Below are 17,208 nucleotides of genomic sequence, written 5' to 3'. Positions count from 1 at the left end.
AGAGAACTCTTATTTTTTTGTTGCAAAATTGCGTTAAAAATGAATTAGAAATTTGACAACTCCAATGTCGATTGAGCGAGTGCCGAGTGGCATTGTCAAGTGTCGAAACAGGAAGTGTTTAAATAAGTAATGGGTTAACGGCTACATTGTAAAGACCAGATTTCCAAGGCTTGAATCAAGGTTGGTTGTATTATGAAAGTCTTTATTGCAAACAAGTAAACGACCGTCAGAAGATCTGTGTTTTGACTGAATCAGAAATGAGAAATCAGCCTGAACATGCCCGTCTCAAGCAATCGATTTTTTTTAATCCAAAGGAATTCTGAGAAATAAAATATCAATTGAATGTCAGCGTTAGTTAAGGTCCCGTTTGAATAAACGAAACCCATCGTGACCATGTTTTGGTAGCAAACATCGGGCTGAAGGCCGACTGACGTCAGAGAATATTTCAAAATTGATAAATAATGTATCGAAATATTTTTTTTACTAGCGTGCTAGCGATGTTATCTTTATTTGTAAATTTTTTTTCTTACTAATAATATTACCAGATATTTGTAAATCATTTTCAGAACAATATCGATATTTCAACAAAAAGGAATAAAAAGCGCGCTTGAAATTAAAACTGCGGAGAAACTTGGCAACGCCGAATAATTTAATGGCGTTTAGATTGAAGCCCAGTTTTTTTGTCCGGCAACGTAAGGCAAGCCAAGGAAGTAAGGATAGCTTTGAAGAACGACGAGGACGGATTCAATTCGTGGCTTAACTCTCGATCGTCAACTTATCCAGTCACGAATTCATTCTTCGCCATCACCACTCATATTTCATTAATAACGCAAAGAGGTAAAGCTTTTATCTTATTCTCGTTCTGTGTAATGTCAGTTTCCTCATTTACCAAGTCAATGTGTATGACATCACCGGTCGGCTGTTGCACATACTCAAGGTCGTTATTCTTTATTTCCCTCTCGTCAACTAGGAAACAGACAACGTAAATATGTCAGACTTTAGTGATTTGGATCGACAGATCGAACAACTCAGACGGTGTGATATCATTAAAGAATCAGAAGTCAAAGCCTTGTGTGCCAAAGCACGGGAGATTCTGGTTGAAGAAAGCAATGTTCAGCGTGTTGACTCTCCTGTCACAGTAGGTTTCTCATAAGCTTTTGATTATTGCTCAATAACTAACATTTTTTGCTTGCTTTAGGTTTGTGGTGATATCCATGGCCAGTTTTATGATTTAAAAGAACTTTTTAAAGTGGGTGGGGATGTTCCAGACACAAATTATCTATTCATGGGAGATTTTGTTGATCGAGGATTTTACAGTGTAGAGACCTTTCTTCTCCTATTAGCTTTAAAGGTAGTATACATTTTTGTTAAGCATTTCTTTCTCTTGTTTCTGATTTGAGATTTCTTTCTTAGGTTCGTTATCCAGATCGCATCACTTTGATTAGAGGGAACCATGAATCACGTCAAATTACCCAGGTTTATGGTTTCTATGACGAATGTTTTAGAAAGTATGGTTCAGTCACTGTGTGGCGCTATTGTACTGAAATTTTCGACTACCTGAGTCTTTCAGCCATCATTGACGGCAAAGTATGCTTCCAGTAGTAACATGCATTGATAAAAACTCTAACATGACATGTTTTTCAAATTTTAGATATTCTGTGTGCATGGTGGGCTATCTCCTTCAATTCAGACACTGGATCAAATCCGAATAATTGACAGAAAGCAGGAAGTTCCTCACGATGGACCTATGTGTGATCTCCTTTGGTCTGATCCTGAAGGTAGGAAAATAAATATTGGCTATACTTCTGAAAGTGGTAATTCATTTCTGGGTGTTTGCTTTTGACAGATACACAGCAAGGATGGGGAGTGAGTCCACGCGGTGCCGGTTATCTTTTTGGCTCCGATGTTGTGCAACATTTCAACACCTCAAATGACATCGAAATGATTTGCAGAGCACACCAGCTTGTCATGGAAGGCTACAAATGGCATTTTAACGAAACGGTGCTGACGGTGTGGTCTGCCCCCAACTACTGCTATAGGTTTGTCTTAATTTCCCGCCAGATTTCACCAAGATGATTACTTAAACTTTTAATATTGCAATAGGTGTGGAAATGTAGCTGCCATTTTGGAATTGGACGAAAATCTCCATCGAGAATTCACGATTTTTGAAGCTGCCCCTCAAGAGACTCGTGGCATTCCTTCCAAAAAACCTCAAGCCGATTATTTCCTATAAGAAACGCGAAATGTTGATCGTTGATATATCCCCTGCGATTTTTTACAAAAATAATTATTCGGTAATGCATAAAACAAAAAACACAAAAAAAAAACAGTAACTGATGTGAGATACCCCATCAGTTGAAACAGAGCAAAAGAGCCTGTATCATGTTGGTTGACCATTTACCTTGACCGCCCGGACTAACAAATAGGTTTTTGAAAATTCTGTTCTGTCCAATCCCTTCCTTTTTTTTGGTAAACACAGTCTTGTCCTTTATAATAAAAATATATCTTGATCGTCCAAACAAGTGTTCAGTTTCCCTTTTCAACTTTTTGCTGCAGGATATCACATCTGACTATAAGCTACTCCCACTACTCAGTTTAATGAACAATATCTTTGTGTACGTGCGGTTATGGTATGTTGGGGGCGAATTGTGTGACGTGTGTAATTATTTTTTAACATCAGTGCTAAATATTGATGCAATGGCCATGCTTCCAAAATCTTTTTTTTTTTGTTTGTGTTGCACCCATTTATATTATTATGAATGTGATGCTTGCGATGGCTCTCAACATGCACTGTATACAATTTCTTGAAATAACGATGGACTTGAGACGAAAACATGTTTAGTGTACCTGCATTAGTTTCGAAAACAAGGCTCGATGTTTACTTTCTCAACATTGAGTCATAACGGCTATTCATTTTTACGATCGTTTTTATTATCACCGCTGTCCCGAAACAACATTGCGTGATGAATCAGCTGATAAGGTAATATCGTTGTGACATTCGACTACCGTGTGCGGTTTTGTGATAAGGTTACGTACTATCACAAGGTAATCCACGTTTAATCAACTTTCCCTTTTGTTAATTAATGGTACTATTTGACAACAATCGATTGTTGGATTCGGTTAGAGATTGAAATGGCAGCGAGTTGGCATGACTGAGCAGAAAACGCTCGTCCATAAAAGAAACTTTTGGCGATGCAATTCGAGACGCTATTTTTAGATGACTTTGATTTATTTTCCGCATTGAAATGGCATGTATGTACCGGATGGGTGTTATCTTTTGCCGATCAACGCACTCGGATGACCTAAATTTTTGTTTTAGTTATTTATTGCTCGGATTTTTATTTTTTAAAAAAGAAAACTGCAAGCAAAACATCCCAAACATAGTATCGATGCATTTCACAAATAGAAGTGGTGACCAGCAATTTTTGTTTTTTTAAAAAGATTGCCCATTTTTAGGTTTGTAAAATTGTTGACACAAGTTAAACAGATCCATTTTGCTGAAGTCAACATTAACAACCGACTATATAAACGGCGAGTTTTAAATCATTAAAGGCATCCGAGTAAAATCTTGACTGATTTGCGTCGAACAATTTTCCAATCTCCCGAAAATGACACGGTTGATTTTGGCTCTCTGTGCTCTTCTCTCTCTGGCCGTCGGACAGAGTCCATACAACGATCGATTCTCGGTAAAATTCTTTTTCTTTCTTCAACTATTTCAAAAGATTTAATTGTTAATTATTGTGTTTTAAAAGGGTGGAATAGGTTCCGGATCGTTGTATCGTGGAGGAGGAATGAGCGGCAGCGGAGGTCCGTTTGTAACGACAACTACCGTGACGACAGTTCTAGACTTGAGCACCGGAATGACGAAAACTTTCCACTCGTCCAGCAATCCGAGCAGCGGCGGAAGCAGCGGCGAGAGGTCTTCTTACCCTTACAGTGGCGGCTACGGAGGAGGTGAAAAGAATAAATTTCCGGAAGGAAGCAGCGGAACTAGCCCATTAATGAATATCCTGAGCGAAAACGATATCAGCGTCCTTGTGAATAGCTGGCATATTCTCAAGAAGCGCAGCGATTTCGCCCCCAAAGTGTTCATGAGGTATTTTTTGTTTTAATTATTATTTTAAATCAATTACGTAAATCAATCTTAACCAATTCAATTGCGCAGATATTTCAAAGCCAAACCCGAAGCTCAGAAGCTCTTCTCGGAATTCGCCAACGTGTCCATTACGGATTTGCCAAATAATCACGATTTCCTGAACGCTGCTTATTCTTGTGTGTCCAGTCTGGAATTCATCCTTCCTCATCTCAGATTCCAGCATCCGGAGCGATGCCCCGCCCTAACCGATCTCAAGAATAAATACAGCGTCGTTGATCTCAAGGTAAGGGTTTTAATTTACAAAATTGAACAAGAATTACGGTTTATTTTCTGACGCACATCTTTATTGTTTTTAAAAACAGAGGTTCGTACCCATCTGGATGGCGGCCATGCAAGAAGAGATGGGCAACGCTTACTCCAACGAAGTCCGCGATGTCTGGAAGAAGGCCTTGTCCGCTTTTACCGATTACGCTTCAACCCCATAAGCGAATTTATATTTGTTAAACGATTAATTGTATTTCATTTCGGGGTGTTATTTAGGGGGCGCTTTTTCACAGCTACTGTACAAGCTGTTTTATCTATTTTATTTGTAATATTATAACCAAGCTTTTAGTCAATACAATATTCCACGCAAAATAGCTACGCATTTATTTTTACATTGAATTGATTTTCACGACTTGCGGATGTGAAAAACAGCTGGTTGGATTTCAAGGCCTTTGTCTTTCAATCCAGACACGTGCGAGACTAGTCGTGTCAAGGCTGGTCGCTCTTTAATTTGAAGGTTAGCTTGAACAGTTGTGTGCTTTTCCCAGCCATTGTCTAACGTCTATTGCTGTCAAAAATCTCGTGATTGCGGTTTGTGTTTAATCATTTGACATTGAGTCTCACCACAGTTCGTGATTTTGTTTTTGTCAGTGTCTCTTCAGCCATTTCTCAGGTTACGTAAAATTTCGTGATATTGTAATTTGATCAAGTTTATTGGTAACGGGTTAGTTTTCGGAATATTGCATCTTTTGATTAGTTGTGAAGCATGCCAATAATTGAGTGTAGAGGATTGTGTGACAGCTAGGAATGCAAACATTCTCAGATTCAAATTATTGATAAAACAATTTGAGCAGGACAATTTCCATTCTAGCAATAACCTTTCTCTTTAACTGTAGAGTGGCTATTATTATTTATGGAAGGGCTTATAAAACTTCTGCTGGTTGTAAATTTGTAATTACGCAGAAAAGTTTCTGACGATATGTGAGAATTGAATTAGATTTCTTTGCCAATACGAGATTATTAGTTTTGATTTACTTTTTTATTGATGTCATAATATTTTCTATTTCCACTATATTAGCAATATTGTCGAATTAAATCCTTTTTTAACCACATTAATTGTCATTTTATTTAGAGGCGTATTCGATGACGGCCATGACGGCTTTCTTCCAGACATCACGCACGTCGTTGGTGAAGGCGTTGCCCATCTCCTCTTGCATAGCTGTCATCCAGATGGATCCCAGTTTCTTAAGTAAACAAATTATTGCCAAATAAGTTTCGATTTTAAATTTTTTTAATTTTGATCGTCACCATTACCTTGAGGTCGACGGCGTTGTACTTGTCCTTCAAGTGTTTGGGGAAGGCAGGGCATCTTTCAGGGTGATCGAACTTCAAATAAGGAATGAGGTAATTGAGACTCGTGATGCAGGTATAGGCCGAATTCAGGAATTCGTGATTGGTGGGTAGCTCCGTAATGGGAACATTGGCGAAGGCTGGAAACAGTTTCTGCGACTCTGGTTTCGCTTTGAAATATCTGCAACGAGTAAAATTTCATTCAAAATTATTTTTGGAATTATATAACGTAAAATAATTTTACCTAATAAAAACTTTGGGGGCGAAGTCACCACGTCTCTTCAGAGTGTTCCAAGTGTTGACGATGACATCGACGTCCTTTTGACTAAAGCTTCCGTATTTCTTATCGCCGTAGTAGTAGCTCCTTTCACTGGTGGAAGAGGGTGAACGCATAGACCTGGACATTCCAGCGGGATTGAAGTCGAGGATCGTTGTCACGGTAGTAGTCGTTACGAATGGGCCACTGCCTCTCATCGTTGAATCGCCGTGTCGGGATTCCATTCCGCCCTTTTTTTTAAATAAAAAGAACGAGCGTTGATTGCACAAATTCAATTAATAAAATTTGAAAACTGAAAACTTACCGCAATTCCTTCGTTGAAAGGACTCTGTCCGGCTGACAGAGATAGAATAGAGCAGAAAACTAGAATTAACCAACTCATTTTTTAAATTAGTGTCTAGGAGATATTTGGAAACTGTACTATGCAAATCAACCGTTAGGTAGCCAATTATCTACTCGATGTCCTGATGGAGTTAGTCGCTCGTTTTATACAGTCACTCGGCTTGTAACATCAGCAAAAGGATGGACGTGTGCTCTCCCTTAGTCGACATTTTCCGAAATCTAAAAATGTAACATCTTCATAAATAATTCGTGACTAGAATCTATTTAGGGAATTTAAAATATGGTGTCATCATTTCAAAGGCGGGCCAATTGAAATTGAGGCCAAAATTTTATGTTTTGAAATCAATACGCGTGTTTTTGAAAACCAAGCAGAAATGTTTTAAAAGTAATTTCACTAAAAAAGTCAAATCACGCGGAATTTGGTATCGCTTTAGAGCGCATCCGGTATTTCACGTTGCACAAATTTACTGCGCATATTATCGGCAGTTATGCAACATAATTTATTTTAAATCGAAATTATTAAGTGTATCGTAATCAGTTGGTTTTCCACATAAATTTTTATTAATTCATGGAAACAGGTCATGTTTTCTTAATAATTATCACCATGACTCTGATATCTTCTTAACTTTTTCTTCAAATAAATTTGTTATTAAAAACAGTAAAGAGAAACCCTCGCCTTTATATTTTCCTCTTTTGTATAATTGCGCATTCATCGTCTTGGTTACACAATGGTCTTCATCAAGAAGATGATAAAAGACCCGGTACATTTGAAAAGCATATTCGCAGTTTCCATTTTGTTTTAAAAATGATTGCTATAATCAACAGAAAGTAACATGGATTCCAACAACCGCGAATGATTTATCTCTAGTATCCTATTACCCGCATAGAAACGCGGCAGGTGCCAAGCAAAAAGAAGATTCGGACAAAAACAAATCCTCGTTGAGCTGACCTGGTTATAAATCGTCCGTTGTACCGATTGTCCGCGGTTTCTGCGTTGTTTATACGTTTTCTGGCTATTTACGGTTCTATTTCCAAAAAGGAATGACGGAGACAAATAGCAGGTAAAAGGGTAGAACAAACAAAACAATTTATCGACTCACGCAATATTCCATCGCCGTACTTTGTGAACTCGAGACTCGCATACGTGATTTCGGTTTCGCCTTAATGCCTCATTATTTATTCTGGCATGTTATTTTTTGTACTGTCATTTTACGTAGTTACGAGAGAGAATATTGAAATATTCAATTTTGTGGTGATTTAACTCGTTATTGCAACCTTGCGTACGTTCCCGCCATTTGAAAACGAATTAATCGTCTGTCCCAAGCAGACACGTGTAAAATGTTCAGCTGTGTATTCGACGATGTTCGACAATAAACGACAAGCAATCTTTGTCATGTCTTTGTGACAAAGCTGACAAAGCAAATTCAACAAGAAAATTTAAAAAAAGCTCTGTATGTATAGGTTTAGTTAATTTACCTAGTTTCACCAATTAGTCTAACAACGGTGTTTTGGAATTCTATAGGCAAAATGCAGATGCTACTTTACTGTCGAATTTGGGAAGAAGAATCATGGCGTATGGAGGATTGGGACGAGATGTTGGATTCTGTAGCAGCACTAACAAAACGTGACAAGTCTAACAACTATCTCAGGTATGTAATCTTCAAAATATGTGTTTAATGTAGCATGGTTTCGTACCAAAGATTTTGGAAAGTTGTTTCTTGTGTGCAGTTGAGTGACACAGAGATTCAATTGATGTCTGTTGTCTTATTAGCAGCCTTGCACTTTTTATCACCTATTTAATAAGATGTAAGCCAATAATAGTAAAGCAACAAACCAAATACTGCAACATGTAGCTAGACGTCAGGTTTTTTGTGGATTTTTCCAACTAATTTTTTTTTCCCTGAGGCTGCCAAGTGCTGCCATACCTTTTGATTTGCAACATTCTTTGTCGATATGTGGACATATAGGAACCCTTAATTGTTGCAGCTAGAATTTCCAACCGTTGTGAAATAAGGGCAGATTTCAATGTTTCCAAATTCCTTGATTTCCTTACAAGGAATTGAGTAGCACTAGGCTAACTACCTTGACTGTCACACCATCCGTTATTATTGAAAGGTCAATTTGACTTCTCGTTTTCTTGATCGCAAGTGGGTCGCTCAACTTGCAAATAACTCTTAAATGTCAACGTAAATAACGGAACCAAACTATTTTCTCGAATGACAGCATTTTGAAATCAGTCGAATGAAAACGGGACATTCGGTAAAAATGTATTATCACGGGCAACAGAGATATTTATTTAAAGTGTGTGACGAATCGTATGAAAATAGGATGTGTTGATTACGTTATCTTTAACTTTCTGGCTCTTTCAGTTTGTTTGATGAGTTCGTTTAATCGCTCCGTGTAATTTTTCATCGTGTATCGATTGGTCTTCACGGTAGTGGTAGAGCTGATGGTGGTAGATTCCATCATGTTACCACCAGCTGCTGAATTGCCCTCCAATTGTTTCTCTGTAACAAACCAAGGCATCGCAGTCAGATCTAAATCCGGCGGTGGTTCTGCAGTGGCAGGCCGGTCTTCCGCCCCCAATCCGAACGGCCTGAGCCGATAAATCAGATATTCCAGGAGAAACATTTGCTCAGGTTTGACGTAGTGAAAAGAGATTGCACTGTCTGAACAACATTCCAGTCCCTAAATGGTTGCAAACGTTATGATACGAGTACAACAATGGAGGTTTTATATTATTATACCTCTTTGGCGGGGTAGTAAATGGCTTGCCAGTACCAATAGTCTTTGGTTACTTTCCCAGGAAAGATGTGCTGCTCAGGGAAGAATGGGAAAAATCTGCCTCTACCTTGGGAGTCTCTGGTGTCCATGGCCGAAACGTTGAGTCGACTCATACATTTCCCTGTGTGACAGCAACAGAGATTTTGTCAATTTGATATTCAGACATAAAAATGTTGTACACCGCATACCCATTTCTGCATCTTCGGCTCCTTCGTGATCGTGCCGGCACAGTAATATGTTGTAGTAGCTATAAAAGAGAAAAAAAAGGGAAAGTGATTGGATTGGTTTAACATGTAAAAAAATACTGGAAAGTTTTTCATACCCTTCTTCGACGAACCTTCTAGTAGCTTCTTTACTCAGGACGTATCCTATTTAAATTTGAAAATGAGCGCCCAATCGTTTTCTAAATTTTTGTGGGAATATTATACCTGCGCCACCGCTGAAATAACCTTGCTTGACGATGGTCTTGAATTTATGGCCGAACCATAAAGGCTTTGACGTGTTGTAAGACGACAAGAAATATCGCAAATTTTCCAGAATGGCATACCTGTTTGGAGTAGTTGAATGACCGGTTGAAATTCCAAGAAAATAACTGGAGGAATGAGAATATGTTTTAGGGAACAAATACGTAGGTCGAATTTCATACGTGTCGTCGTCAGCTTTGAAGAACCAATCCGCTTGATCCTTGTAGTTGTTCCATATGTGGCGGAAGGCCTCTCTGGTCTTACCCCAAAGTTGATTCCGCCCTTCGATTACAGGCAATTTGATGGACGGTAGACTAGGATCTTGAATGGGAAATTGTTATTTGAATTTGGTCTTTGTTGTTTTTTTAATTTTATACCATCTTCTGAGCTCATGAAGAGTAAAACGTTGCAACGTTTCCCCCAGGTATTTTTGACTGCCATGGCTCTTTTTTGGTGGTTTTCAGGTGTCGTCAAGATCCAGCACAAGATACGCACTTTATGGAACAGATCGGCTCCGCCAACCCGATTATCTAGACAAACAGGGGAAAATAAAGTTAGATTTCATAGTATTTTGTCTTCTTGTTTCGAATTTTAGAATAGGAAAAAAGAAAACCTGTTATCAAAACTAGAGTGTGCACGTGTATAGCTCACCTGCGATTAGGCTGTTTGACGACGAAACTATCTGGTCTGTTTTGGTTGTCGCCACCACTTTCTCAACTGGAATAGTAGCAGCGTCCAACTCTGTTGCATCCGCCACAAGGCTATTGCTCAGCCGAAAACTGCGCATATTTTCCAATCACAATCAGAATTAGTTTCAACCATTTTTCAAAAATCAAATAAAACAATTGAATAATTTGGCGAGACTGACATTCGGTGGTGTGGCTGGGTGTAAACGAAAGCGTCTTGAAGTAGAAAGCAAACTAAACAGGAAACAAAGATGACAGCGACCAGAATTGCCGAGAAAGAAATCCGTCCAAACGCAACAGCACGGGGCATGGCGGATAGCTAACAGGTGAACTGGGCGAATTTCAAACAAAAACAAAACTACAACTGCTAAGAGAGAAACCCCCTGCCCAACACAAAAGTATCTAGAGCCACCAGTCGATGATAATAATCCCGCAATTAGATGCAACAACGACTGCGACGATGGAGAGAGTGCATTCTTTGCAGTAGAACAACTGGATAGCGACTGTGCTGACTTTCTCTTTGGCAGTCGAGAAAATATTGAACAGCAGTCTCACTATGCGCTGGTAGTAGTGGGCAGGCGGCCAGGAGGATGTATGAAGAAGAGGGGGGGGGGATTGGGGCCGAGGAAGAGTCGTAGAAGAAGAAGTAGTCGCTCGTTTTTTTCTTTTCCCCCTCGCCTCCTATTGGGTGTAACCTTCAACTTAATGGCCTATTTTTGGGGGGTTTTCTTATCTTTTCTTCTAATTTTTTCTTTTTAGTTTGGGTGGCTGGGTGACGAACCCTGTGCTCTCACCTGTACACTTTCCTAAAGCTGAGATTTTACCTTTTTTTTAAAAATTGAGTTTGAATTCACGTTGGATCGGCTGGTAGTTATTGCCGCACAGTCGAGGGCGTTTGATTTGTCATCGACTCCGGTTCTATTGTGGTGTATTGCACGTACAAAAAGATGTCGAAATTTCTAAAAGTATTGTTGGTTGACCGCCAAAAAGCCAGAGAGACTATTCATTCAAGGATGACGATGCACGGTAACATTATCGTATTTTGGCTGTACACCGCGTGCAATTGTTGGATGTACCGGTTGGAAAGCTTCAAAAGCCAAGGGCTATGCGCAACTTCTCCCGGTGGATCAACAGTTAGAAATCAAAAGGAATAGGTCAAAGTGTTTTTTTTGGACACGTCATTTCCCGTCAGCTTTTACTTTTTCCCTTTTAATTTTTTTTTTAGATGTTTTCAAGTACACATTGAAATTTGCAATTCAATCGCTAATTCTTTTTATGACGATCCTTGAATATTTTTTTTTCTTATCTTTACAGACCTTGAATATGGATTTATTTATGCGCGCAGTTTTCTTACGTCTATCTTGCCGAATCAATCTTTTTAAAAAAGAGAACATTGTCTCTAGAGGTTGCTAATGTAATCTCAGCGGAGTCGGTGGGAAATTCCGTCTGAGAAATCCGGATATTTTGTTGCATGTCGCTTTTAAAACGCGATTGTCGCTTTTAAAACAGGCCCCGCATTAAACTAAAGTCGCTTCACCTGTCGATACAATTATTTTTCTTTTTGGGGGGCTTTGTGTGTGGTACAGTTCTTTATCTGTCGGCTGATTAGAAATGTCGCCGAAGCGATTAACGAGAGTCAGGGATTTTGTTGGTTTCGACATGAGGCACGTAAATCGAGATGACTTCAAAAGATGATGGTACGCATAGGTTTTTTTTCTTCTTTTTCCTTATTGTGTTTATCCAAGCGTGTGTCGTGGGAAAAATTCCTTTGATCAAAATCCGACTTCAAATTTATTCAGAAACATTTTGATTTTACTTGTACACCTGCTCGGCAAGCAATACTGGGGATTACTGCGAGGCGCAGCATCTTCATTTGACTAGGATAATGCACTATTTTTAATGGCCATCATTTTGTGGTCGATTTCTATCACACACGGGTGATAAAGGTGATGTGAATGACCGACCATTTAATTTTTAAGTAACAGATAAAATGGTTGAAGCGGAACTGTTCCGTCCAGCGCAACTAATAATAATACCCCTAAAAATGTAGGTAATTAACTAGTGGTGTATTTGTTCGACTGAATAATGTTCTATTTGTTGTTTATTTTTTATCGGTAAATTTTTCATATGCGCACCCGATGCGCACGTTTTTTTTTTTAAATTCAACAACGGCGTTTTATTACGTTGTTAAGATTTACAAAACACCAACGGTTTTTTTTGTTTCTGATCAATTCGAATTAAGAGGAAAGTGAAACGTTTATTTGAATTAGTTGACTCATTTCTGTTGGATACTTTGGTTGAACGAAGTTTACAACTGAAGTTTACCCGCTGTTTTTCCTTTGCGGTTTTTGTAATGGCACGGATAAATTTGCTGGTACCGACACGCTATTAAAGTTTTATGGTTTTTTCCTCATAGTGAGAACAAGTTAAATTGGTTTAACAGTGACTTTATTTATCTTTTTATCTCGGAACGGAAACCATTTGGTTCTTTTTTAAATTTTGGTTGCATCTTCTAATTGTATCAGCTAATCCTGGTGTTACCATCACCCAAACTTTTTTAGTTGAGGAACTATTGTTTGTCTTGGAAAACGTTGATTTCTGTGTTATTATAGATAACCAGAGAATTCTCCGTATTTTCACGTAAACAAGTTGCTGGTGACCAAATCGAATGTTCGCAACTCTGTAATGTCAATGGAGGCTATTTGTCTTTAATAATTGGCTGCATTAGCCTTATCAATTAACGAAATTTCCATCCTTACCTTTATAAAGTCTCAGGTTAGGTTATTTCTACGTCAGGTGGCATAGACTAGCTAACGGCTGGATTCAAAGGATTTCTGAGAAAGTAGCTGAAATCTCTAGTGGCATTTACGACGGATTGGAAGATTAACTTGTCGACGAGTATTGTGCATGGCTTTTGATGTCCTATTGTTTTTCGTAACCAACAGAGACGTGGAGAGAGACAATCAACAAGTCGCCAATTTCGGCATGTATTAAAGTGCCATAATAAATCAACTTTTCCTCCGACTGCCCCAGCGGAATGGGACAGCCTCTTTGATGTTGTTTTGTGCGAAACGGCATTCACCACTGGGATTTAATCAAGCTAAACCACACATTTTAGTTTCTTTGTTATATTTAGCTACGTATTTGTTCTTTCTTCAAAACTATTTCTCTTTTACGTTCTTTTAAGTGAAGACGATTTGGCAACCATAAATTGTTATTTATTTTCCGTTTTCTTTTTCTTTCTAGTATCCGGTTTTGGATGGAGCTCAGCAGCTGTTTTTTTAGTTTTGTTATCCAAGCGCTGCGAATCATTTTTGCGCCTTTTGCTGACTTGAACGATTGCCCAGACATTCAGAAAACTGGCGAGACTCCAGCATTCAAGGTTGGTCATTTCTCATTTTTTTTTAATCGTCTTTTGTCCTATTTTGTATTCGCCAACTCACGATGATCAAAACAGCCTTTAGGAATAGAAATGGAAAATGCAATGCGCGGAATGGGTTAAGGATAGGTCAAGCATAAATCTGTCATTTTTGGTTAGTGAAGTTATTGGTGTAGAAAACCGGGAATAGGAAGCTCGTTGATTAGTTATTGTTAGGTCGCTTCAACGTTCAGCGACAAACTATAGATACAATACAATTGAACGAAACTTATTTATTTTCTTTCACAGGTTTTTAATTTTTAATTGTTTTCACGGAGAAATCTAGAAATTAGAAAGTTGGGATAGGCCTGTCTAAGTCGGGATTAAGATCCTTAATACCGGCATGTTAAAATAAATCGTGTCGCATCGTTTGCATAGCATTCAACGAATTTGAAATATTTTCCTGTAGGAGCCAGCCATTAAAGTGTGTGTAATGATTAATATCGTCATATAGATAGACTCCTGTTGGATCTCCAGTTTTCCAGATCTGTACCCAAACTTGATCTCCCGCTTCCAAATTAAGTGTTGATTGCAGAGAATACGGTTTGAGCTGACTTGCTGTGCTGATCTCAACGGAATAACTTGTTCCGATTCGATTACCGTTCAAATATAGACCTATCCAGAAATTCATTCCAGATGAAGAAGCTGGAATATTTGCCAATCCCGATACGGAGAAAAAGTATGTGCCCGATCGAGCTGCCGTAAATATTCCCGTTTGCAAATCCAAGGCACCTCCGATATTGACTTTTGCTATATCGAAAGGAATTGGAAGGTTTGTTTGATTGAAACTTGAGTTTCTCTGAGCATAAAAATACGCCGGGGATGATTTGACGTCTGCAAATCCAATCCACTTTTCGAAACCTGCAATTTTATTTCAAATATTATTGAAAGTGTAATGCCAGCAGTAAATTAACATTGAATTTTGATTACAGTTTTACCGGTATCGCTAGGAAGTTTATTAAAGTCGCAGTAGACACTTTCGACCATTTCAGCTCCCATCACGGAATACAATCCGCTCATGGTGTGTCCGATCCTCCACAGATCCTCGCACGATGTTGGCATACCGTTAACGACCACTTGACCCGTGCATTCGAATCGACCCAGGGTGTGTACACCGGATGAAGTGTCCAGCTGCGTTCGTCCGAAATTCAGCCGCGTGATAGGTAAAATGCTCTTGTCAGTGATGACGCCTGCTTATTTGTTTATTAGATAACGTTGCATCAGATACTTTAAATTTAAACTTACCGTCATCGGATAGTTGTACTGGTGCAGCAGCGTCACAGTTACATTTGATGTAAGTTTCAACGCAATTTGCATCAATTCCGCATTGACAGGTGTGAGTGTCGGTGTTGCCACCCGACCAGAAATATTTGGAATTTCCGTCCTTGTCATTCCACCAACCAAAGGCGACCTCGTTTAGTTCGAAGGGGGCAAAATTGCAGTCATACTATTCAATTAAACTCGATTAATTTTAGCTTTCTAAAAACAAGGAATTATTTTACTTTAATAGACTGATGACATTCATTTGAGAGTTGAGCCAATGCCGTCATTTGTTTTATGCTTGCGTTGTAGTTCACGGGCCTGGTGTAACATCCAGGATCGGTGCAGTGTCCCACGTTTATAGGCGATTCGCTATCGTGTAGGATAGATGTCGATCCTTGAACGTCAACGCCATCACATTAGTTTTATTATACATTAACAGGTAATTTATTCTTTGTATTTACCTTTAGTCATATCGCAGTAGACGTAAATGGGGCTATCGCCAATTCCTTGGCCATCAGGATCGATCCAGTACATTCAGGAGCTGAGTGTTGGATCACCGAACTGAGCCTCTCTGCATGTTCTTGGGATGGCGGCGTGTACGGGGCTTACAGACGCCCAACTGGAACTGGTTTTTCGTTCGTTCTGCATTTCTTCCAGAACACGTTCCAGCCTATCAAATTTTTCCGCCAACATTTCCTGTTGAGAAAAATTTCAAAAGGTAGGTCGTGATAAAAATTTTATCGTGCAACTTTATTAACGGAAAAGCTTACATGTTGTTGAACTTGAGCCTCAAGTTGATTCACTTTCGTTTGTAGAAGTTGCAGTTGTTCTTCCACCTTTAAAGCAGCTGCATCAGCTGGACAAGCCAATGCTACCAATGCTGCCAATGCTGCGTGGATGAATATCGTCGAGAAGCGAACCATTGTATGTAATGATACAAGTATCTATTAGTTGTTGTGATTTAACTGATAGATTTTTCTCAATTTATAGGGGCTGTCGAGACCTCAATTGTAAGTTTTTTTATCTATTTATCTGCAGGGGAACTCCGAAACCCCGATTCAGTATATTATTTGTCTTGGCATTTTTAATTCATTGTCGAGTGAAATTATGGCAAGACTGATAGAAGTTGAGTTTTCTGTTGTCTAATGATTAACTTGATTGACAGTTTAGTTTAGTCACACGTTGCTTGATTTTGGCCAATATTTACTTTCTAATCTATTGAGGTCAGTTGCAACAACATGAAAAATTATCTGTCGATTTGGTGTCATCATCAACCGCACTAGTGATGAGTTTAATTTAAGATTGCCAATCAAAATCAACTCGATTATCATTCTATCCATTAAACTTTAGGGAATAGGGCATTGTCGTACCTGAAAACAGTTCCTAATTCGAAATCCAACTGCCGATAGTAAAATTTAATTTGAATCTTGTTAGGTTGGCTATATGAGACCGCTTATATAGCTTTGGGCTATAGCGCTATAGCCACGATAGTTCAGTTTTGCTGGTTTGAGAGATCCTTTATTTTCAAAATGTTATGTGTGTCGGTGAAAGTTTCAAGGTTTTAAAGGCTACCCAATAGTATCTAGATGAAGGTTAACGGGGAAACATGAAATGTGTTGGGGTAGGACTAGAAGATTTTTCTTAGTTTGACAGTTTGATGTTATAAGCGAGATAACATCCCCATCCAGGAAGGAAAGCGAACGTGACCTCACTTTGTTTAAAACTGATTTTCAAGGGAAAGGTGGTGATCGCGCTATCCACTGGTCAGTGGCTGTTTTTAAAATGTATTCAGAAAATAAATGTCGGTAAGAAACCGATAAGAGGTATCATTTTTAATCAAGTTTTTAAATAAAAAACCTTTTTTTTTCCTAATCCAATTCCGGGCGTGTTTAGTTTTCCAAACGGAAGAGGCATTTCAATATGATGCCTATACAAATATCGTGCGTCATTAAACTTATAAAGAACCATTCACGTCTGTGGAGTCATACAGGGATTTTTTTTCTATAGCAATTGTTGTCGCCCAACAGCTTTCTCCTTTTTGTGAAATGTCCGTATATGTTTACGTGGGTCACATCAGCTCTGATATTGCGTCTTTTTCTTTCCCGTTTTACATTCTGCAATCTAATGGCGTTTGATCTTTTCTATTCCAATATAATTTACGTGAACTAAACCAGAGCCATAGATGACCACATCTATAACTCTGACTAAACCTTAGCCATCTCATTGTTGCGTAACTGAAGAAAGATCCAATCGGAAAATAAAAG

At 38.7% G+C, this 17,208-nt stretch overlaps 6 protein-coding genes across 6 annotated transcripts; 2 read left to right on the top strand and 4 right to left on the bottom strand.

Moving 5' to 3' along the window:
* The first annotated feature begins 89 nt into the window (after positions 1 to 89).
* LOC124202228 (serine/threonine-protein phosphatase 4 catalytic subunit) lies at positions 90 to 2,833 on the top strand. Its single transcript, XM_046598527.1, has 8 exons — positions 90 to 180; positions 567 to 837; positions 971 to 1,138; positions 1,199 to 1,351; positions 1,414 to 1,587; positions 1,652 to 1,778; positions 1,847 to 2,039; positions 2,104 to 2,833. Exons 3-8 carry the CDS (start codon positions 989 to 991, stop codon positions 2,231 to 2,233), a joined length of 927 nt encoding a protein of 308 aa, XP_046454483.1. The 5' UTR covers positions 90 to 180; positions 567 to 837; positions 971 to 988; the 3' UTR covers positions 2,234 to 2,833.
* Positions 2,834 to 3,381: 548 nt separating this feature from the next.
* LOC124202229 lies at positions 3,382 to 4,734 on the top strand. Its single transcript, XM_046598528.1, has 4 exons — positions 3,382 to 3,686; positions 3,753 to 4,096; positions 4,166 to 4,379; positions 4,459 to 4,734. The coding sequence occupies exons 1-4, from the start codon at positions 3,609 to 3,611 to the stop codon at positions 4,579 to 4,581; spliced, it is 759 nt and encodes a 252-aa protein (XP_046454484.1). The 5' UTR covers positions 3,382 to 3,608; the 3' UTR covers positions 4,582 to 4,734.
* Positions 4,735 to 5,380: 646 nt separating this feature from the next.
* On the bottom strand, positions 5,381 to 6,458 carry LOC124202221 (globin D, coelomic-like). The gene is made up of 4 exons (XM_046598520.1): positions 6,292 to 6,458; positions 5,955 to 6,217; positions 5,675 to 5,891; positions 5,381 to 5,604 (listed from the first exon to the last, which is right to left on the bottom strand). The coding sequence occupies exons 1-4, from the start codon at positions 6,367 to 6,369 to the stop codon at positions 5,485 to 5,487; spliced, it is 678 nt and encodes a 225-aa protein (XP_046454476.1). The 5' UTR covers positions 6,370 to 6,458; the 3' UTR covers positions 5,381 to 5,484.
* A 2,096-nt stretch (positions 6,459 to 8,554) lies between these two features.
* On the bottom strand, positions 8,555 to 10,810 carry LOC124202219 (glycoprotein-N-acetylgalactosamine 3-beta-galactosyltransferase 1-like). Its single transcript, XM_046598518.1, has 9 exons — positions 10,446 to 10,810; positions 10,229 to 10,356; positions 9,955 to 10,107; positions 9,760 to 9,898; positions 9,542 to 9,660; positions 9,436 to 9,481; positions 9,302 to 9,360; positions 9,077 to 9,234; positions 8,555 to 9,017 (listed from the first exon to the last, which is right to left on the bottom strand). Exons 1-9 carry the CDS (start codon positions 10,571 to 10,573, stop codon positions 8,667 to 8,669), a joined length of 1,281 nt encoding a protein of 426 aa, XP_046454474.1. The 5' UTR covers positions 10,574 to 10,810; the 3' UTR covers positions 8,555 to 8,666.
* A 3,097-nt stretch (positions 10,811 to 13,907) lies between these two features.
* Positions 13,908 to 15,343, bottom strand: LOC124202220. Its single transcript, XM_046598519.1, has 4 exons — positions 15,184 to 15,343; positions 14,927 to 15,128; positions 14,620 to 14,871; positions 13,908 to 14,542 (listed from the first exon to the last, which is right to left on the bottom strand). Exons 1-4 carry the CDS (start codon positions 15,229 to 15,231, stop codon positions 14,028 to 14,030), a joined length of 1,017 nt encoding a protein of 338 aa, XP_046454475.1. The 5' UTR covers positions 15,232 to 15,343; the 3' UTR covers positions 13,908 to 14,027.
* A 66-nt stretch (positions 15,344 to 15,409) lies between these two features.
* Positions 15,410 to 15,911, bottom strand: LOC124202222. Its single transcript, XM_046598521.1, has 2 exons — positions 15,715 to 15,911; positions 15,410 to 15,640 (listed from the first exon to the last, which is right to left on the bottom strand). The coding sequence occupies exons 1-2, from the start codon at positions 15,865 to 15,867 to the stop codon at positions 15,479 to 15,481; spliced, it is 315 nt and encodes a 104-aa protein (XP_046454477.1). The 5' UTR covers positions 15,868 to 15,911; the 3' UTR covers positions 15,410 to 15,478.
* Between the last annotated feature and the right edge of the window lie 1,297 nt (positions 15,912 to 17,208).

This window comes from Daphnia pulex, chromosome 9, assembly GCF_021134715.1.
Source record: "Daphnia pulex isolate KAP4 chromosome 9, ASM2113471v1".
In the NCBI taxonomy this organism is placed as follows: Eukaryota; Metazoa; Arthropoda; class Branchiopoda; order Diplostraca; family Daphniidae; genus Daphnia; species Daphnia pulex.
The sequence above is the reverse complement of the archived record's forward strand: the minus strand, read 5'-3'. Positions and strand labels throughout refer to the sequence as shown.